The 23,115-nt window shown below is 42.3% G+C and overlaps 1 protein-coding gene and 1 long non-coding RNA gene across 4 annotated transcripts in view; one reads left to right on the top strand and one right to left on the bottom strand.

The window, feature by feature from the left end:
• Positions 1-6,461, bottom strand: part of UBR2 (ubiquitin protein ligase E3 component n-recognin 2) — a 55,687-nt gene extending 49,226 nt beyond the window's left edge. For 2 of the 3 annotated variants that reach the window (XM_064414363.1, XM_064414362.1), the window contains exons 1-2: positions 6,270-6,460; positions 951-1,210 (exon numbers count right to left, since the gene is read on the bottom strand). In XM_064414363.1, coding sequence (XP_064270433.1) covers positions 951-1,210; positions 6,270-6,347 — 338 coding nt within the window. In that variant the 5' untranslated portion in view covers positions 6,348-6,460. Of the gene's footprint in view, positions 1-950; positions 1,211-6,269 lie in introns of all 3 variants that reach the window. The other variant, XR_010359190.1, reaches the window with a different exon arrangement.
• Positions 6,462-6,574: 113 nt separating this feature from the next.
• LOC135297133 (uncharacterized) lies at positions 6,575-21,872 on the top strand. Its single transcript, XR_010359193.1, has 3 exons — positions 6,575-8,159; positions 9,883-10,098; positions 21,764-21,872. It is a non-coding gene; the product is annotated as an uncharacterized LOC135297133 (long non-coding RNA).
• Positions 21,873-23,115: the final 1,243 nt, after the last annotated feature.

Genomic DNA, 23,115 nt, shown 5'->3' with positions numbered 1-23,115 from the left:
CAAAAAAAGAGAGGGACTCTATCCTCAGTATGTTAATGATCAAATACTGTTCATACGGAGAAATGAAAATGTTGGGAATTCTGTAATTTTCTTCTAAACACACTTGCTTTTTTGAGACCAACCACTCAGTATGTATGTGAAATACCACCAGTTCAATCTTATCTCTCTCATTATAAAGAGGTCTCAAAGTATTTCCAAACCCAAAGGCCAGTAAGGTATTATGTTTCTAGAAGAGGAGAGCACTATAAAGAAAAACTCGTCCACTATCATTCTCTCCTTGTAAATGAAGGGGATGGAAACCCAGATAAATAAACCCTTGAAATTAGAGAGACATTCTGTCCCCATGTCATCTCACCAAGTGTTCAAGTGTCCCAGTGAGTGGTAGAAACCACACAAAAGTACAGGAATTTGTGACACAAACAAAACTTAAACTGCAAACAGTTCAGAAAATAGAAGATGAAAATGAACCTACAGCTAGTAATACAATGCCTTAAAACTGAAGATTCTTTTAAATACTTGTAATTGGTTAGGAACTCTCTGTTCTCTTTCAAGATACATTTGTTTTAAGCATCTGATAGATTGGTTTAGCAGGTCATTGAAAGAGGTCTAAAAGACAAGATCAACACTAACAGCTGATATTAAACACCCAAAACACATACACTTGCCCACTTACTTCTGATTAATGCCCTTAAATCACCCCAAAAGGCCACCCCAAATTATTTTATAATCTTGCATTTCTTTTGTACAGAAAACACTCTACATTATACTAATATTTTTCCATTTACGTATCTATAGTGTTAATTCTCCCAGATCCCACTTGCCATGAAAGACTGCAAGGTTACTTAAAAAATATATTTCAGTTATTAACTTTTCAAGACAGTATATTCTTATTGCAAAATGTTCCATGACTTCACAAATCATAAATACTTCACAATGTTAAGTTGAACTACCTGCAAGAATACGTAGGCTCTCCCACTTTAAAGACACGGCCACACAGATGGGAAGGTTTGTTTGCTTGTTCAAGCTTTGGAAAACCAAATGCAGGATCTTCACCACAAAGATACCATTCCATTGGTCCCAACAAAATGTGTTGTGCCAGCATATCTTCTCTCTGAGGGGCAGGGTTGGGGCCCCTGCAGTAAATTTTTGGTACATAATAGGCCAGATGCTGGTATACTTCTTTTTGAAGGTCATTTGCTTGCAGCCATTTCTTTTGTATTAGAAGAAATGAGAACACAAATGCTTCATTAATAAACACACCAAACATAGTTCTAGTCATTTACGTTATTTTATTTTCTACACTAAATATTTAAAATGTCATTGCAAAACTAGAAAGTCATGCTCCCTTTTAAGAGTTAAATCTAAATGACCACAAAAGACAGACATTAGGAAAGGAAGAATTTGTTTCCTTATTCACATATTTTATCCTTTTGACATATAGAAGATTTAACAGAAAAATTCACTAAAATTTTCCTCCAGGATGAATGACCAGTAAAATGCTGCCAGTGATTTTTAGGATACGGCCTAGACTATGTTGGTCACATTTCTCTGGAGTGCAGACAGATACTGCCAGCTTGGGACACAGAGGATCAGCGGGAGCCTGGAGTTGGCAAGGAAGAGAGACAAAAAGTACATGGAGAAAAGCAAACACAGCATTAGGTAACAGTCCCTTTCTCATTTAATTTCAGAAAATCACCTGTGAAAATGAAGGAGTTTTGGTCTCTCCTTCAACCAAAATAACTCATCTGAATTACTATTTCAAGTGTGATGTTAGATTCACGAATTCTTGCACTGGGTTTGTGAGGCAAGGTTTTGGTAGCAAGGGGGCTACAGGCTGGCTTCTACTAAACCTGCCAGAAGCTTCTCCATGTCCGAGAGCACCCACACCAGATGGCTTCCACAGCTGGCCAAGGCTGAGCCCATCAGAGACAGCAGCAGTATTTCTGGGATAACAGATTTAACAGGAAATAGCATATTTAAGGCGACAAAAAGAGCAGCTGGGAGATGTGAGTAAGAATATGGGAGATTAACAGCTCTGCAGACCCCAAAATCAGTGCAGAAGGAGGGGCAGGAAGTGCTCCAGACACCAGAGCAGAGATCCCCCTGCAGCCCATGGGGACCCCATGCTAGATCAAGCAGCTGGATGTGATTCCACAGTAGGAAGCCACAGCTGGAGCTGGCTCCTGGCAGGACCTATGAATCCATGAGACAGGAGCCCATGCTGGAGCAGGTTTGGTGGCAGAACTGGGGAGCTCACACTGGGCAGCCTGTTCCTGAAGGACTGCACTCCCTGTGAGAGATCCAGGCAGGAGCAGTTCATGAGGAACTGTAGCCCATGGGAAGGACTGACACTGGAAAAGTCCACAGAGGACTGTCCTCATGGGAGGGACCCCACACTGGAGCAAAGGAAGGATGTGAGGAGTCCTGCCCCAGACAAGGAATGAGTGCAGGGACAACATGAGGAACTGACCACATGCCCCATTCTGCATCCACCTGTGCCGCTCAGGGGAGGAGGTACGGAAAACACGAGTGAACTTGATCCAGGGAAGAAGAGAAGGATGGGGGAAAGGTGTTTTTAAGATTTGGTTTTGTCTCTCATTACCCTACTCTGATTTGACTGGTGATAAACAAAATAAATTTTTCCCCTAGTCGAGTCTGTTTTGCCAATGGCAGTAATTGGTGAGTGACCTTTCCTGCTCCTTATCTCCACCACAAGCCTTCTGTTGTATTTTCTCCCCTCTCCAGCTGGGGAGGGGAGTGAGAGAGCAGCTTTGGTGGGTATTTGGCACCCAGCCAAGGTCAACTCACTACAATTCTCCTAGTCAATCAATTGCAAAAACAATGCTGGCCATTTTTACAAGGCATCAAATCACTGAACTGCCCTAAGCCACTCAAAAACTCACAGCTTCTCCTAGTTTGGGGTTTTTCCCCCCCCCCGGTATATACACACAGAATAAAAAATACTCGAAGACAACATTTGTTTTACTTCTGTCTTGTGGATAACAAATTTAGAAAGGTTTAAACTGTAAGTTAAGACTGCAAGGTTTTTATAAGGAACAAATGGGAGCAAGCAGATACTGCAAGTGTCCACTGATTAAATCTTGTGTTACATAAACAGCCTCAGCATGCCATTTCTCATTGTAAATGTGACAACCAGATACCCCCTGGCAGCTTCCAAAAAAAGAGTTCAAAATCAACCTAAAACTGTACATGAAAATGCAGAATTAATTATACCAAAATAAATGGGTTTGGTGATTAAATGTTAGAGCTTTATTTACTCTGAATTATTTATAACTTACTCTAAAGAACTTATGTTTCAGATAACACAGTTGTAGTAAGTTCCTCGGGATACAGACAGAGTCAGCTGAGCATCTGTGCAGACTGGCTGCATTTTTGCCTTTTTTTTTAAATATATTGAAGTGGTTTCATTTATTAGATATGTTTTTCTGAAGTAGACCTTGGTATTTTAAAAAACCCTAATTCGTCAGGGTGCTTTCTTCACTTCTCTTTTCCTAAGTTTGACTAAATCTTTCTATATTCATCTAGCTTTGATGGTCAAAGCCCAGTTTTTTTCCCAAGGAAGTCCATGGGAAGAGGTTGCCAAAAAGCCATAGCCAAGAATCTAGAAATCTACAGATTATCTCACCATTCCCACCACGACTCAGAGAATACCGTAAGAAAAAAAAAGATTGAAAAGTAAAGTTTTAAACAAGAATTTTATTTTTCCCACCAGTTCATTCATCTTTTCCTCTCCTTTCATCAGTTTTGCCAAATTGCTACTACTGCCAGGAACCAACTCAATCACAGTGGCAGTGACTTAATCTTTTCCATGATTTCCATTTAATAAGCTTGTTTTTTCATTATTTTCTATAGCATATACTAGTTATTAAACTGCAGGAATTTTTCAGCAAAATATCTTTAATGTCAGACTTTTAATTCAGCAACATATTACTAATTTCTATCTAGAAAACACACAGTACATACTAGCTACACTACAAGCTCAGACAAATACCTAGGCACAGAAAATTCTTGTTCCTCGAGTAAATGGCTTTCCCATCCCAAAAATTCTGGGAGTAGCTGAGAGTTAGGTGTGGCAATGATGAACGTCATCACACCTAAATCCGTTTGTGGAGCCAGTTCTATGCACATAACTGCACACACAGTTTTGAAAATCAGATCCTGGATGAAATAATACCAGAAGGAAATCCAGGCTACTAGGACAAGGAAACAGATGTGACTCTAAGAGCTGCCAGGAAGGCAACTCACAGGTCTGTTGTGCAAGTAAGACTGTTAATAGATATATATATACATACCTTGTACTGCCTTTCTAAATCGCTACCTGGGGAGCACTGAACTCCAGAAAAACTACTCAAAACTTTGGAATTTGTTCTTTCATAAAAGCATTTCGCATTTAGGCAAGGTTTCAATTAGTATTTGTCTTTTCTTCTAACCTGAAGTCACACGCAAGAAAAGCTAATATTCTACTCTCCCAAGAGAGGATTTTTATTAAAAAAGGAAGTGTATTCCTCTTCACTTCCTCCCTCCTCACACTCTCCTGCAACAACTTTAACTGCCCTGGGGAAAAAAAAAAGTGCACAGTATTGATCAAACAATACCTTACATAAGTAAATACCTAATGGTTCATCAGGGTTTCTATTAAATTTCCATCTAAGTAAGAGATACCAGGAGAACAAAATGTAGAAAACTAATAAGCCATAAAATAACTCACTTCTGTTTCAAAAGCTAAAAGGTGCAATTTATGGGGTTTTTAGCTACACCAAAAAAAAAATACTTGCAATGCAGGCTCATGTTATGTTAAAGAGAACTTATTTTTATTATTCTTGCTCTTTGAAAGTTTATTATTAAGTTCTTGCCATGAGAAACTGAAGCCTTAAGTGCTGCAACTATTGCTTTGGGACAATATTTCTTTTGTTAATACTGGGCTATCAGCAAAGTAATGCTATCAGCAAAGGAGGCAGAAAAACCACACTAGATTTGAATGATAGATTTCAGAATTGGAGCTTGTGCAGGTGATGACAAATAAAAATGAGAAAGAATTGACTACATTTAAGCTGGCACTGCTACCTACAGCACATTCCTAAATGCTTTCCCCTGGGTGCCTGATTGCCTTGAGTTTACCTACAGTGTGACCCAGAAAAAACATCTGCTATTCACACAGACAAGGTAATTTGGGCTCAATTTGGACTACTTTATAATCATTTGATGAAATTATTTGGTTTGCTGTAGAGAAGGAAGACTAATCCGGGAGCTAAACCAGCTAGGATATAGCTAACTATGCACATTTGCCCATCTAATCATACCTTTGTCTGCACTGAAGATATACAAGCATAATCTGAATTATAACAGTCTTTTATTTTCATTTGGAAAGCAGCCAATGTAATTCCCATTGAGACACACACAGACAGCTCTTCAAGGTTTTATCCTACCGATATGCACATGAGCAGTCTCAATACTTTAACGCATACATCCAGTTCCTCAAATGCCCAAGTGTCTAAATGGACAAACATTTATGTCAGAAACAAAACTTCCTCCTAAGAATTCACCACCAAGACTACATTCCTCTTCCAGCTACTCTTTGTAAGAACAGGAAAAGTATATAAACAGAAGTAGATTTCTTCAAATGTTACATTGATTTTACTAATATTTCCTCTACAAACACCTCATTCTAATAATCCGAAGATTAACTACTGCAAGATTTTCCAGACCGCATCTTAAACACTGGGGAGAAAGGAAGAATCCTGAAATGGCACTTTAACACTGTGAAGCGTATTTGGGATCAGATATCCACCTAAATTAACAGGGAGGGGGGGATCTCCTCAGGTCTAGGCGTGACTGCCGGCAGAGAGAGGCGAAGGGGCAGCAGAGGCAGAGGAAGGTAACTTGAGGAAGCAGTTAAGGAAGGGGCGAGGTGCCCGGCCGCCCCCGGCAGGGGATGGCCACGTCCAGGCGGCTTCCAGGAGCCAGCACCTGCGCCAGCCGGCACAACAGGAAAAGCTGGCTGATCGCTGCCATGGACTTCGGCTGCTGCAACAGCGACGCTGGCGACAACAGCGCGCTGAGGCCACAGCGGGACGCCGCTGCCGGCCGGGGGTGCCCTCCGAGCCAGCCCCGAGAGGGACAGCCCCTCCCGGAGAGCTCTCTCGCCCCGCGGAGCGGCCTCGCCGCGGCCTCGGGAACGTCTCCCCAGGCCGGTGCCTGCCGCGGCCTCCGAGCCCCCACTCCCTCCCCGCGCCGGGCCCCCGCCTCACCACGGCGATCTCCTCGGCGGAGCACTCCAGCAGGCTCTTGTCAATGGCCTGCACCTCCGCCTCCAGGTCCGCCGCCATCTTCTGCCTCCTCCTGCCCCCTGCCCCGCGCTGCCGAGGCCGCGGCCGGGACAGCCGGAACGGGGCCCGGGCGGCAGCCCAGCCCGGGGAACACACACTTCCGCCCCGCCTCCCGCACGTCACCGGCCGCCGCGCCGCGTTCTGGGGGCTGCAGTCCTTCCGCGGCGCTGCTCGGCCCGCACACGGCGTTCCGTGCCCGGGGCCGCGCTGCGGGACCTGCGGGGCCAGGCCGGCAGTCGGTACCCGCCCCACGGCCGCCTCCGCCCGCCGCCTGCCCTTCTCGCCTCACGGAATCCCAGGATCACGGGATAGGTCGGGCTGGGAGGGAACACATCTGGTCCAAGCTCCCTGCTCAAGCAGGGTCATCCCAGAGCACACGGCACAGGTTTTCTTCCAGCCGGTTCTTGAGTATCTCTAGTGAGGGAGACTCCAAAACTTCTGAGCAATCCGTTCCAGTGCTCAGTCACTGCACTGTAAAGAAGTTCTTTCTCATGTTCAGGTGGGAGTTAAGTGCATCAGTTTCTGCCTGCTGCCTCTTGTCCTATTGCTCAGCAGCACTGAGAAGAGCCCAGCTCCATCCTCTTGACACCCTCCCTTCACATCCTGATGGACATTGATGAGGTCACCTCTCAGACATCTCTTCTTGAGGCTGAACAGACCCAGCTCCTTCTTTCCTCATAAGAGCAATCCCCCAGTGTCTCAGTCATCCTCACTGTCCTCTGCTGGACCTGCTGCAGAAACTCCACATCTCTTTTGTACTGAGGAGCCCCAAACTGGACACAGCACTCCAGATGGGGCTTCACCAGAGCTGAGCAGAGGGGCAGGATCACCTCCCCTGACCTGCTGGCAATGCTCTTCCTAATGCACCCCAGGATTTTTTGGCTGCCTTGGCCACAAGGACACTGCTGGCTCATGGACAGCTTGTTGAACAGCAGCACCACCAGCTTGTTGTCCACCAGTCTCCCCCAGTGCAAAGTGATGTCTGGGACTGGGGACATCTCCAGTGCAGCTGGCAAAGCTGGGTGTCCCCCTCACTGAAATGCCCTTGTCAGCACTGCCAGTGGACAGTGAGGGCTTCCTGGAAGCCTCCAACATCCTATGCAGGTGGAAAGCAAATAAATCGGTAAATTATATGAACGCAGCATCTATGGCTTTAAGACAAGTGTTACTAAGTAGCAGAAGCTATAAATTCTGTTACTCAGCTTCCAGGGAGCGACCCAAACTGAGGCGTGGCTTGCTCACTCAAGTGGGGTGCCCAGTCTACCTCTCAAAAACAAGCCACCCCCACCAAACCCTGCAAACAATCATCCTCCACAACTCCTTTTCAGCACATGCAGGCTCAGCGTCTTACGAGGTCTTTCTGAAAACCTGTTGTACCACTGCTGTAGCCATGGGCTTGCCTCTGTAATTACAGCTGGGCCCAAACCAAGCAGACGTGTCTGACTGTGCGGGCAGCCACGGGGCACCTGAGCATGCTGAGGTTTACAAACACACCTTCCTTCACTTGCTGGCAGCTTCTGCATGGACATAAGCATCGTGCACAAGCTGAGTACTATTTCTACCTCGCACCTCCTATCAGCCTTCATGGCCGAGATAAGGACCCACCCAGCAGGACCCTAACCTAGCAAATCCTTCTGAGGAAATCTCTGCTCTGGAGAATTTACACTTCCAAATCTAGACAATGCATGGGAGGGGAATAAATAGGTGGGAAAGGCAGAGCAAGTCACAACTGCCTGCAGTACTAGCTGAAGGCACCTTAAAATGTTGCCTTTGCCAAACACTGCTAAGTTACAGAAAAGCTGTGCACTGAAAGTGAGTGCCACTTCACATCTTATATTCCTTAAAACTTTGTAAGAATTCTCATAATGAGTATGCATGGTTGCTTCTTCCTTTTTTTAATCTCCTTTTCTCCCCCTTCTCCTCATTCTTCCTTCAATTAATAATGTACATATCGAGTTTCCCAAGAATAAGCATAAATTCCTTTTGTATGTACCCTTCCTATATGCAGGGTACATGTTTTACTGTATTTATTTTTATCTCCTTTGCCACTTCTTAAGTAATTGTTCTTAAAACGCAGGAAATAATTACATATTCCTTAGAAGATCAGTAAAGCCCACATTATTTCTCATTCATGCACTCTGCATGTCTAAGGAATACGAATATGAATCTTCTTTGGAAAATAGCAGAGGGTAAAGGAAAGCTGTATGACTTAATTGTTTCCCTTTCTGAGCTGCATGAAGAAAATGTAAGAAAAATTCTGGAGTTTGGTAATGTGAAAAGCATCTTATTTTACCTAGCAAAGTGGGCAACCCAAACAGAAATTACCCTACAAATACATTATTTCAATATGAATATAACAACTTCCTATCATTTTTTACAACTTTGGGAAGAATTTTCCATAATATTTAGCCTGTGCCATTTACTTCATAAGCAAAGACACTATTCAAATTCAGGAGTAATAATTAAGGTTGAGAAGACTGCCTTTATCTTCTGCCAAAAAGCTTAAGTCTTACCAAGTCTATTACCAGATAGAAACTGAAAAAGAGAAATAGAGACAATTTTAATGTTTCAGAAGGGTTAATAGTAAATCTTCATGGCATTTCTCTGCTCTCGCTGAGATGTTTCTGGGCCTCACCATGCTTTAAACACACAAGATAGCCCATAGAATGCTACAGACCATGGTTATGAAAGATGCAGATGTCATCTATACCTCTTTCATCTCCCAACTGTCTGTTCAAGCACTGCTTGCCTCTGCCATTAAAAATAAAAATAAATTTTAAAAGTTAAAAAAAAAAGAAACCAAAATGATAGTTTGACTGGGGATCAATTAACTTCAATGAGTATTTTTAATAAATGCTGTGTCCGTTAAGAACACTGTGAAAAGATGTCTAGTTTAACTCTAGACAGCAACCAAGCACCATGCAGCCACTTGCTTACCCCCAACCAGTAGGATTGGGAAAATAATTGGGAGGGTAAAAGGGAGAAAATTGTGGCTTGAGATAAAGACAATTTAATGGGGAAAGCAAAGGCTGCACTCACAAACAAATAAAAACAAGGAATCAATTCACTGCTTCCCAAGGGCAGGCAGCTGTTCAGCCATCTCCAGGAATGCAGGGCTCGATCACGTGTAGCATTTATTTGGAAAGACAAACACCATCACTCAAAAAGTCCCTCTCTTTTCCTTCTGTTCCCCATTTTATACACTGAGCATGACGTCCTATGGTCTGGTATATCCCTTTAGTCACTTGGGGTCACCTGTCCCAGCTGTGTCTCCTCCCAATATCCCATGCACCCCCAACTTCCCAGCGTGGCAGCACAAAAAGCAGAAAGCTGTGTAAGCCCCTCTCAGCAATGACAAAAAACATATCCATATTATCAACCCTGTGTTCAGCACAAATCCAAAATAGAGCCCCATACTAGAGAACCACTGGGAAGAAAAATAACTACCCATGCTAAACCAGCACAATAGGCATAATTGAGGAAATATTAATTGTCACAGGGGAGACTGATGGTTCCTTTCTTAAATCTGTTTTAGAAGGCACTAATGAAACACTCATTTGAAGACTGCTTCTCGATGCACCAGAACTCACCCATGGCAGCCAGGCTGGTTTAAAAGAAAAGGACCTCCAGTAGAGGATGCTCCAGAGGACTCAGCATCCAGTAATTCTTGTTATCCTGGCTGAATGCTGCTTGAACATGATCATCTTCAGGGCCTGTTGCATTTGCAACTAGAAATGGATGAAATCAAGAGGTAAAGGGATGTTGGAAGAAATTTTTAAGCAGCTGGTTTGCTGGTGTGTTCACTGTACCCTAGACGCAATCAATTTGACATCACTGTATTAATTTGAATGTAAATAGAAAAATACTGCATATCTAGAATGCAGGGATAAATGTTTATAAAGAAGACTCAGAAAAACAACATGCTATTTAATGGAGTTTTCTGGAAATCGTTATGAAAGGTGAGTCTTGTGAGAAGGATTCAGAAATGTTTCAATTCTCTGTGAAATGTTTCCTGGTACAGTTAAAAAACATTTTAAAGGTGCTTCCGTGGCTGTTCACTAAAACAATGATGCACTTGCAACTTAATTTGAGGTTTAACTATTAAAGCAAATGATCAGCCTTTTGCTGCATGAAGTTGATATTACATACCTATATCTAAAAACATCACTTTGAAAAGACATTTGTATCTCCTAAATCTTCCCTAAGTCAGCAACTTTTTCCACCAAAAAAAAAGCATGTGTCTAAATGAGGAATTCCGGTTTGTATTTTCAGTAACAGTAATTTTGATGAAACTGTTTGCTTAGTAGATACTGAATGACCAAAGTAGTGATTTTTACATAGCAAATACAATTTTTAAAGCCATTATCATTTACATGGTTTCCCTCCCTTCCTCTTCAGTGCCAGATGAGGTAGGTTTGTAGTCACCATCTCCTTCATAGTCTTCAGATAAATTCAGATGGTAATTCTTTTATTTCTGTACTGCCAATTCCAAAGACAAATTATGCTGACCAAAATAGAATTTTTCCTGTGATAATGTTAATTAAAAGATGAATTGTGAATGAGGTGAACAATGACACCCAGTATTTGGTGGATTGATAAGACACAGTTCACTAAGCAAGACATTATTCAGAACAAAAGAGCACACAGTAATCTGCAAACACAGGTTATTTTAGGAATTTGGTTCAGAATTAGAGTATTAAAAATACTATCTGACAACCTGTAGGCGATTCTTTGTTCCTTGGAGGCACTAGTGCTATAATATCAGCCCTTTTAGCAATAAATCCGAATAAGCTTATTTCTTTTCCCCTCTCTGTCTTTGCATGAGCTTAGATTATAAGTTGTATAATATTCTAAACATGATGTCAAGGAAAATTATTTTAAAAAATATTCTGAAAGCAGAGAATATTGCATAATAACAGCAAATATAGGAGGCATATGAAAGCATAAAGATACTGTGGCCATGTTCCCGTCTGGTGAACGCTCTCTGCAAGTCTAGCAAAGGCAGTTACATAACTGATTTTTATTGCATTAGGCAACAGCAATATTGCTAAGCAAACCAATGTGCGGAATTAGAAAGCTTCTTCCACAGTGGAAATGAAGAAAAAAGACGGAGGAAGGGCTCTCACATCCAGTGAGAAGGCAGGGCAAGAGGATGTGCATCTTCATTAGTGGATCATGTCAAGGGGACAACATGATTTATTTTCATCACGCAGTGCCTTAGAAAAAATACAGTGCCAACTCAGTTCATTATAATTTCACTGCTTTCTGCAGTGTAACGTGTCAGCAGTCTAGAGCTCAAGCTGGTAAGTTAAAACATCAACCTCTAAAAGAGATTTAACAGAAGCTAAGATAATAGTCTCTAATGAATTGCACAGGGGGGAAAACTAACATGGGAGCAAAGGGGATAAAAAACTACACATGCAAAAATATGTCTGATCTCATCTGTTTTCACTGTAAATTCAGAACACTGCTAGTGTGTATTTAGACACAGCAGTTAATACAGGCTGGGGATGAATAGATCAAGAGCAGCTCTGCAGTGAGAGACTTGGGGGTGCTGGTGGATGAAAAGCTGGACATGACCCAGCAATGTTCACTGGCAGCCCAGAAAGCCAAATGTGTTTTGGGCTACATCAAAAGGAGCCTGGGCAGCAGGCCAAGGAAGGGGATTCTGCCTCTCTGTTCCCCTGTGGTGAGACCCCTCCTGCAGTGCTGTGTCCAGCTCTGGGGTCCCCAGCACAGGAAGGACATGGACCTGTTGGAGGGAGTCCAGAGGAGGCAACTGAGATGGTTAAAGGGATGGAGCACCTCTCCTGTGAGGAAATGCTGAGAGAGTTGGGATTGTTCAGCCTGGAGAAGAGAAGGCTTCAGGGTGCTCTAATTGTGGCCTTCCTACCTGAAATGATCCTACAAGAACGATGGACTTTTTACAAGAGCCTATAGTGACAGGACAAGGAGGAATGGATCAAACTAAAGAGAGTAGGTTCAGATTATATATTAGGAAGAAATGCTTTATTGTGAGAGTAGCGAGGCACTGGAACAGATTGCCCAAAGAAGTTGTGGATGTCCCATCCCTGGAAGTGTTTAAGGCCAGGTTGGATGGGGCTCTAAGTAACCTGCTCAGGTGGAAAGTGTCCCTGCTAACAGCAGGCAGTTTCAAACTAGATGAATTTTAAGGTGTCTTCCAACCCGAACCATTCTATGATTTTAGGATACAAAGAGGTCTGTGAGCTGGTAACAAGAAAGTCTATATTTGTGGCTCAAAGTTGGTCAGCTTTAACACCTAGGAATGTCCAAGAACCACTTGAAATTTGTTCTGTAGAGCTAACGTCTTCCCCTGCACTTATTGATGCCAATGAACCTACAGGCTTATGTTGCAAGCTCCCCCTTCGCAGGACCTTCTTTCACGTGGCTGACTACTTTGCAAGTTTGAACAAACTCAAATATTCTTGAGACTTCTGCCACTTGTGTTTGCGTGGCAAACAAAGTGGCAGGAGTGGGGGGCATACAGAGAGACAGTCAGCCGTATGAAGTGTATGGAGTGCAACTGTCGATGCTGTGCTGCCGTCGGAGCAGACCTTTAGAACCCTTGCACTACGAAAGAGCAGTCACGGCATTTAGCATCGACTGCAGCGCAAGCAAGTGCGCTGTCAAAGCTCGGGGCCCCAAAGCAGCTCCAGCGGTGTGGGACGCGGTGGGTAGGCAGGTTAAGCAGCCCTGCTGAGCCATGCCCGCTGTGGTGGCTCCCCGCAGGAGGCTCCGGCGGGAGGCGAGGGACGAGCCCGGTTCCCCTTGCTCTTCCCGCTGCCGGCGCCAGGTGTCGGCAGGCGGCGCGGGCACGGCGCTGCAGGAGCGCCCCGCTCCCGCCGCTCCAGCCCGCGCTCCCGGCTCCCGCTTGCTCCAGCCGGCAACCGGAAGGGTGTGGGTGGGTGCTGGGGCTGGAGCAGCCATGAGACTTCACTTTTGTATTCCCCCCCCCCAACTCAAATCAAACGTTAAGCGCTTAGTGGCTGATACTTCGGGAAATTCAAGGCATTTTTGAAATGAGTCAGATGTTAGAAGAAGAGAAATGTGCTGTGCAGTGCCTGGGGGCCATGAATAGGACTTTGGGTGGTAGGAGAGGCAGGACAGGGAGCAAGCACAAGTGGCCAAGGAGTTGCCTGCAGAGATGAATGGCAGGATGAGTGCTGGAGTTATCCTTTGGGAGAAGAAACTGGAGCAACCTCCTGTAGCAAGCAAGGTCTCTGCCTCAGCACTGCAGAGGAGCTCCTGAGTGTCGAGAGCAGCTGGGCATCCGATGGTGACACTCGGTGACAGTGCTTGTTCTTGGCTGACAGAGAACTGATACTGAACCACTGGAGAAAGAGTTCTTGATTCCGTCAGAAGCCACATTTATGTGCAGTTACACAGGGGATGCACAAAGGAAATGGGAACATACAGGCCACAAGCAGGGTGGATGAAAGATTTATCTGGGAATATGAAAATGCTTTGAACAAGTGAACTAACTCTTCTTCTTTTCCCCTTCATTCACACAACGGAGCAATTTTAAATTAGAACAGGTTGTAACAGATTTAATTTAGATCACCATGGTGCCTAGTATAATGCTACAGCATATTCTAGTTTATCTTTTCCCCTGATTTTAAAGGGCTAAACAGTTTTAAAATTGTGGATTTGTTATAGAATGTATGGCTGCTAGGCAGTCCTAACCAATTAGAAATTTTTTACTGCACCATGATTAATTTTGCTAGATAAAACTACTGAAATACAACTGAAGGTAGAAATAAAAAGCATTTAAGTGCTCTACAGTCATGATTTACTCTTCAGAGTTGCATTTAACGCTGTCTCCGGCAGAACAGCTTCATCCATTTTCCAAACATTCATTTGTTTATTTCAAGATTAGTCTCAGTTATAAACAGACATTAAATCACCTCCAGGCCCTAATACATTGTAATGAAGTATTGTAAACCATGTAGTATGTTGGTTTAAACAATGTAATCAGAAAGCAACAAAACCATTTTCTCCTGGTTCTTGCTGGCTCCCTGACTTCTGTCTGTTCAAAGAAAAGTTCTTTTTAGTCTGTAAATGTCAAGGTCACTCAGAGGTCAAGTTTGTGCTTTTGAGCCGTGTTTCCTTTCAGGTTATTGGCTTTGTTTTATTACTGAAAGGAACCATCCATTTTGGCATATAGAGCAAAGAAGTCATGTAATCCTATTAAATACAAAACCAACATGTAGAAATAATGGTGAGGGTTTGACAATTGCACAAAAGCCCCCTTTTTCTGCCCATAGTTAAGCCTGCAGTGAGTAATTAATGGTCCTTCCACGAGCCTGTCTACAGTGGGAAAACTGCCTAACTAGTTTTCAAAACACTTGCTCAAAAACTGGCCAAGAGCCCCTTTTGGGCAAGCTGGCATCCTTCTAACTGCAATGCTCAGGAATGGGAGAGGAGGGAGAAGTGCCTACCTGTGGCTTTCCAGCTCAGAGCAGAACGTGGCACAGAAGGAGACAGGCACAATCCTAGGCAGAGGATCCTTGGAAACAGAGAGAATTAATTAACAAAGAAGGAGGAAAGCATCTTTAGAGAGTTAAGGATAAAAGGACGTATTTTAAGTTATTAGAAAATATACTTGTTTTGTTGGCAGGAAAGAGAAGTCGAAAGTGGAGGTTGCAGCATGCAAGTTGAGATGTAAGTGGATCATTATGTACTGGGCACAAAAACTAAGATATAAAAAATTAACAACAAAAAGCTCGCTAATTTCCCTATGAAGAATGTTTATGCATAGTGCAAGGTCAGTAGGAAAAAATTAGGAAGAGGAAATAAAGTATAATCAGAGTCTAAAATGGAGCAAAGAAAGTGTAGAATGAATTAAATAAAACTGTCCTCAAAGTGGTATCTACATAGAGGTAACTGAGGCAAAATGCTGAGGATTTTCATGGTTAATTAGTTAGGATCAGATGTGAACGATGGGCTTGCCAACGCTGTCTGTTCTGCTTGTCGCTTCTTTGAGGACAGTCAGCTACAGTATGTGAAAACAACTGAAGGTTGCGAACCCCAGTTTTCATAAACAACATTCATAACACTATTTTCACATCCCTCAGACAAGCATATAGGTTATCACAACTTTAAAATCTCTGCTGGCAAGACAAAACATTACCATCCTAGAGTGTATGCAAACACAAGAACTGACTGGATCTATTACTAATCGAGATGAGCTGATTGAGAGTATAGATAGCAATTGCAGATTAGATGAAAAACTGCATGAAGCATAGGCAGGAGCTGCAGAAATAAACCCCAAGACATACAATTGAATATAACAAACATTACAAAAGTGGAAATGGGAAACTAAGAAATCTATATTACCCAGATAGTGAAACAAGACTTACAAAAGGCCAGACAGTAAAAGTTTCTGGCCTCTCATATTGCAAGGACAGATAGACAATAAAGATGCTTGGAGTTTAAGTGTGGAACAGGTCCAAGATCTTCAGATAGTCTTCTAATAAGAAGGGAAAAATACTGGCACACCACCAGGGAAGGACCTCCACGCAGGACTGCTCCTTAAACACACACTCAAGAGGTTTTTGGCAGACACTTCAGTGAGAGCAGCCTCTAATGGCGCAGTCTTAAAACAAGTCTGGAAGAAGTCTCTCTCAGCCCTGGGTTTGCTTCTCGAGTTGAGCATAGTTTAAGAAGGCCACAAGTTCAGTATGAGTAATTAGGGCTGAATTTATTTTTTGCCCTCCTCTGTTCCCAGCGCATCACTCAAGTAGTGTATGAAAAGTGAAATACACCCACAACTCCTCATCTGGGGATTTCCTCAACTGATAGACAATCAGAGTATAATTAGCTCCTTTGCCCCTGTCTGAGGTGCAGAGGAATTATCAGTGCCTCAATCTTCAGCTATTGGTAGCTGCTAGATTAGTCAGTCAACTGGCATGGGACTCATCCACAGAGCTGTACTTGTCCTCCCAAGGGGGTTTAGATGTGTTGGCATGATAAGAGGACACATAAGCTGTAAAATATATACCCAGAGAAACACCTTGTTTCTATTAAAATTTGCCTTGTTGCTGTTAGAATTTCTGAATAAAGTGAAATGGATTCTGCAGACCAACACGTCAACTAAAGCAAAAGTTGATTTGAGAAACCTCTTTTCCCTCCCCATATTTCTTCAAGCTTTTCTAGCAAGCTGGCAATGCTGTAGGTACTGCAGACTTAAAAGATGAGCCTTCTGGTCCCCAGGTTTTCCAGCCATTGTTGGTGGGTTCCCAGGGAGCTCTCAGATATGGGAGGACCAGCTCATACTACTCATGTCTAGAAGAAAACTTTGAAGATTTTCATAGGAAAATTCCACACTTTAGTGACCCAAAAGAAGGTCTCTTCTTCTTCACCTCTGAAAAAAATCTCATGCCTCATTTGCACCACTGCCTCTTTTCTCAACAGAACAGACCCAAAAGTCTGAGAACTTTAGTCTCACAGACCTAAGCTTGTACCAGGAGCACTACAGGAGATTGTTCTGGAGATCCCCTGTTTAATTTCCCAACTTCCATACTAATTTGGAGATTCACAGGCCATTTGAATGTGATAGAGATAGTTACTTCTCCAGAAGCAAAACTGGTCCATCAGAAAGACTTCATATGTTTACATATGCCTGGATTTGTCATCTTCAGCTACAGAGCCAATTGGTTTTCCTCTACTATTAGTTTTGTTAACCTGCTTTGTAGGGGTTCCTTGCAGTTCCATGTTTCACTGCAGATGTACAGTAACTTCACTGCATTTTCTGCTTTCTGTTTTTCTGTGCAGTTCTCACCTCTTCAAGTGTTTTGGGGCCACCAAATGAAAACAGTGACACAAAAATATAAAGGACACAAAAATGTAAATGCTTGTCTTCTAGAAGTGCATTCCCATCACTAAAATTGTGAAACAGTACAGCTTATTTCTATCTGATGATGTAAAGTGCCCCACATCACTATAAACAGAATATACTGTGTAAATATTGGATGTACAGTATGAATCTAGCCATGTGAGTTAATAGCATTTTTAAATCTTGACAGCTGTATCCATACAGTTTAAATGCATATCTGCCCACTGTCACATATGTAAGAAACAAATAAGTAAGACACAGTGAGACCTTGAAGTAACTGGTATGTATATGACTATAAAAGACTTGTATAAAAATTCAGGTTACAGTTCTGAATGGGAAAGTTCACAGCAGAAGATGTGGATGGCTATTTTAAACTCCTTCAACAAAGCCTACACAGGGTACATTCAATTTTGAATTAAATCAGCAAAATCATTTGCTTCTGTGCTGAAGAATACAAAATAGAAAACAGAAATGGCTGAAAGTAGGGTGATGGGATGATGATAGTTCTGATCATAGGTGACTGTCTGTGTTCGTCCACACAATATGCAGTGTGCTATTGTCAATATTGCATCGACTTCCAATAGACAAAATTTTGAAAAAGGAATAAAATTTTAATCTTGATATCAGTTGCCAGTTGAATCAGACACATTGCATGTTGCAATAGAGAACCACAGTGACTTAATCATATTTGTATTTAGATATTATCCTTCTGTTACATAAAGTTATTTAGATTAACTGTAACTTAAAGTTAATATGCCAGGCTTCCTTCTACTCTCATCATACATCTTTTCTATAGCCTTTTATCTTTAGAAAACTTTTCAGCTTCATTTTTCCTCCTGTACTCAAAAGTAGGACTTCTTCAACAAACACATTAGAAGTTAATACAGCTCTCTGTAGCAAGCTGTCCTAAAGCCTCTTTTTTATATATCAATTTTATCACATAACAGATTTTTAAGGCCAAGATAAAACAATTCAGAAAGATTGGTGGGGACATTCAACAAAAGTAGTAGGAGACAGTACCTTAAATCTGTAATTTCACTGGATTTTACTGCATTTCAAGTTTATGGTGCCTCTGTAAAGGCAGTTTTCATTAAATAGTGTTATTTAATTGAATCTTTGCAAACAGGACTATGTATTTTTTTCCAACAGTACAACAGCAGCAGATTTAGACTAAGGTGTGCTTCTTCATAGAGCAGTTTTCAGCTGTTACCACTGGGAATGCATACAAAGCCAGTGGGATAAAGCTTCTTGCATGTGATCCAAAGCTCCAAACATTTCAAATTGGGCATAAGATTTACTTGAACAATACTGGTCAGTCATCAAGACATAGCAAGGTTTTTTTCATACTTTACCTGCAGCTACATTCCTGGATGACACTGGATGACCTCTGTTCCCTGCTTTAGCCATCTGTAAAATGGAAACAGTATTACTGGCCCCTGATTGTATTCCCAACTCAGATCCACAGTCAATGGTTTTAAAGTGCAGAATAGTTCAAACCACGCCATCAACTTAAAATCTGGGAATTATTAAAAAAATATTTTCACTTATGTTATTTTTATAAAGATACATCGGTTTAATATGTTTATGCATTCATAATTTACAAACACATGTAATGTAATTTATGTAATGTGTATATATTAAACAAATTTGTAAATTTACAAATACATATGTCAGTGTATTGTATAAGATAAAACATTTCCTCTTTTCTGGCATGTGAAAAAGCCACACAAACTGGAGCATTGCGCACTAGGACAAGATCCTGCAAGATGGCCCATGTCACTGTGTCTCTTGTGCGCACATGTATATGCCCACAGATTATTCCTGACAGCATGATAGTATAAGCAACTCTTCCAAGAGGAATGAGAACTGGCACAAACCAAATGAAGCAAAAATGTATCTAGCTCTTTCTCCTCTCTAAGGCTCACACACAGTTGCAAAACACTAATAGCGTTACTGAAAAAAAAGTCTTTAAGTCATCACAATTTCTCACATGCCTATCTGTAATTTCTTTACTAAAATATTCCTAAGCACTTTACATGATTTAATTTGCTTCAGGGCATCCCTGTGCAGTGGCATTGTATCTCCTGTGTGCCCAGCTGCAGGGAGATGCAAAAAGATTAAAGCCATGTCCCACCAAGAGCTGCCAGGAGGCTCTCTCATCCAACAGCACCCAGCTCCACCAGCACTGGGCCAGAGCTCCAGGGGCTGAGCAGCTACTGCAGGTTGTGCTGAAGGAGCAGCTCAACAGCTCAGTGTCTGACTTAGAGATGGGCAACTCTAAACTTTGCTAAAAAGTTCCTGAGGTTGACATTGAGAGAAAACTAGTGCTTGTGGATTTCCAGAGCTGACTGCAGTGCAAACAGCTGTGCAGCTTCAGTTTTCCTTTTGTTTTTGTCCACTACCTGGACCTTCTTAGAAAGCATCTTATCTGTCAGATGAGATAGCAGCTGTGTCTTTGAGGCAATTAGAGACAATTTAAAGTGGTGTGGCTGTCCCATTTTTGAGCACACAGTCCTGCCTCCTTTTCTATTGTTTGTCTGGCTGACTCAGTGAAACTATCTATGGGAAAAAGCAACAGGGCATTTCTGCCAGCACTGGGAGGTGATCCGGCTCACCAGGGAAGTAGTGTCAGCGTTGGCTGCAAACAGGAAACAAATCCATGTAGCTGGAGGCAGTAACTTGCATAAGGGCTAGCAGGACCTTAGACATCACAATTCGCTTTTGTTTTAGCATTCATGAAAAGATTCATAGTATCATTCAGGTTGTAAAAGACCCTTAGGATCATTGAGTCCAACCATTAACCTAATACTACCAAATCCACCACTCCACTCTCCCTTAGCACCACATCTGGCACATCTTTTAAACCCCTCCAGGGAAGGTAACTCCACCACTTTCCTGAGCAACCTCTTCTTATGCTTGACTACACTTTCCATAAAAAATTTTTTCCTAATACCCATTCTAAATTTCTCTTGGTGCAAATTGAGGCCATTTCTTCTAGTTCCATTGCTTGTTAATTGAGTGAAGAGACCAACCCCCACCCTGCTACAGCCTCCTTTCCAGTAGCTGTGGACAGCAGTGAGGTCTCCCTTGATATTCTTTTTCTCCATGCTAAACAATCTCCGTTTCCTCAGTTACTGCTCCTAAAACTTGTGCTCCAGATCCTTCATCAGCTCTGTTGCCCTTCTCTGGACATGCTCCAGCACCTCAATTTTTTCTTGTAGTGAGGGGCCCTGTGAGCAGGGCTTTCACCAGAAGTCTGAATGAAAGCAGCATGCTTTCATCCTCTCCTCCCCTTGGCACATTTCCTGCACCATTCCTTATGCTCTGCAATCAGCAAACCAATCTGGCTGAAGGAAAAAAAAAATAAATTATAAACTCTTACTTCCAGGATTACTTTTCAAATGGCAGCAGCATGGTCTGAGATCATACTAGGCTGCCAGTGAAATCCATGACTGCCTCATATCTGGAATCAGAGCATTCACTTCACTGGACAAGAGGCAACTTGGACCAGCAAGGCTGGGACGTTGCTCTTCTGACACAGGCCTGCTCCTCACCTGGGTGGTGGAAGTGGACAAAGGGAAGTACATGGTAGTTTGCAGTTGCTGGGATCCTGATGCATTTCTACTAAAAAAAATCATTTTCTAGAATGAATAATTTCATTTAATAGAAATTATTCATTTCTACTAAAAATATTTAGCTCCATTTCAACCCTTGGCCATTTTTTCTAACTTGCAATGGATGCAGTCAGAAGTGACACTGAAGAGGGTAAGATATTTTATCCTGGAAGCTCTCCATGTCCTGAGATTCTTGGTGACATGACCTAAGAGGGAGAAACACCACACCCCAATGTACATGAAAGAAAAGAACACCGAGGTGAGAGCAGTGTTGTTAACATTACCTTGAAACAAAGCAGAGGTAATGTTTCCAGGGACAACCTGGAATTATGCATTTGTTGTTCTCTGAGCAAGCCCATTGCCAATAATAATAATGTATTTTTTTGTGTGTGTTCATATTGTGGGAAGCTGTGTCTACTTCCCTTTTGATGCACAGGGAATGTTATCATAGAAAACACACATTTGGCTTTTTAAAACTATTCTACCAGTGCCACTCCTGTAAGACCCCAGTGTGTCTTATACACAGAAAAGGAAAGAGAAAAATGACTGACTAAATCCAAGAGATTCACATGATACTAAACTGATTTAGAAAGGAAAGATCCAGCAACTTCATACTGGGAAATGCACAAATTGAAAAGAAAAATCAAGGTCAAACATTTAACCACGGGGTGGATCAGTAATTACAACAAAACAACAGGTACCAAAGGGCAGATTTGTCATCTCTTGAAATTTTCATAATAGCTGGAAAATAAGGCCATAATCTCAATTACAAATATAAAGTCCACATTATGTCGAATGTCACATTTTGAAACTGAACTTGCTTTTAAACCTAAATCCATCAGTAGAATTTATGGCTCAAAAGCTCCCCCTTGAAACAAATCTAAGCCTGTCATTATTCTTGTTCAATGAACTCAGATAATTACAGTCTGATTTTTATTTTTTTTTAGGATAACATCCACAATTCAAAATTCCACCTGGGAATAGGCATCTAAAACCAAGAAACTGGATGAACATCTCTATTTTGGCTGCTACGACTTTGACCAGTAAGACACTTGCATAAATGTGATTTTTTTTTTTAAAGTTGTCTGAAGTGGTTTTATTTTAATGACTCCAGTTGTTGAACAAAGGTATGTTGCCTCCTACCACAGCCATAGTATGTTTTCTTCAGCATTGTCTTTCTTGGAAAGCCTACAAATTCAAGGCAAAGCCTTCAAATAAAAACTAAGGCATTTGGGAAAATAATGACACAGCAATTCTGTGCCAGAAAGGTATGAACCAGGAGGATGACCAGAGACCTCTGTCACTTCTAAACTTCTGTAATGCTTTCATTTATGAAACAGCCCCGCTTAGGAAAAAATTAAAATGCATTAATTGCTAACAAGACTCTGACAGAGTGATGCAGTTACTGTAAGACATTTGCTGCTTTTGTGTGGTTTGTAAGCGCTGGAGGGGTTTAGAGGCAGCAGTGCCACCGTGCCAACTCGCTGCAGGGCTGCCCTGGCCCTGGCCGCCCCACGGCCCCCCAGCTCCCCCGTGCTCATCTCCCAGGCAGCTCACCAAAATGGCAGGAACTCAGCCCAGAGAGGGAATAGTGTTCTGGCTTGGCGAGCTGAACCAGCTCGGCGGGCAGGGAAGAGAGGGCAAGGTCTCCCTCTTCTGACAGCAGCAAGCGGGCGGCTGGGCCGGCCACGACCTGAGAGCCCCCAGCTCACCAACTCGCCAGGTATCCCTGCCAAATCCTTGCTGAACAACATCATGACAAGCCCATAGAATTATTCTGAGGTTGAATACTGCAAATTGCAGTCTGATTTTTTTATTCAAAAGTGGGAAGCTTGATACTCAAATCCTTTGAAGATTAGAAGAAGGATCAGGAAAACTGAGAACACAAATTAAGGTTTTGTGCTTTTGATGGAGACCAGCTCATAACTGGTAGGATAAACACAAAGAATGCAGTCTGGCTGTAGCCAGCCCACACAATTTTATGGAAATGTTGTCCAGAGCTAAGAGTTTTGTGTAGCTAAACTTGTTATGGCAGAGTAAGATGAGTCCAATTTACAGCGTGTCAGAAGGCTGCTTAATAATCAACAGAATATTCTGGGTTTGAAGGGACCCATAAGGATCATCAAGTCCAACTTTTACGTGAATGGCCCATACTGGAGACAAACACCCAGTCCTGGCCTTACTAGCACCATGCTCTAACAAACTGAGCTAATGATTCTCTGTTCAAATTTAAATTAGACATTTGCTTCTATTTTGAGTTATACCTCAAACCCTTGTGTTTCAGGTAAATCAAATAACA

Source organism: Passer domesticus, chromosome 3, assembly GCF_036417665.1.
Source record: "Passer domesticus isolate bPasDom1 chromosome 3, bPasDom1.hap1, whole genome shotgun sequence".
Taxonomy (NCBI): Eukaryota; Metazoa; Chordata; class Aves; order Passeriformes; family Passeridae; genus Passer; species Passer domesticus.
This window is presented reverse-complemented; position numbering and strand designations above follow the sequence as displayed.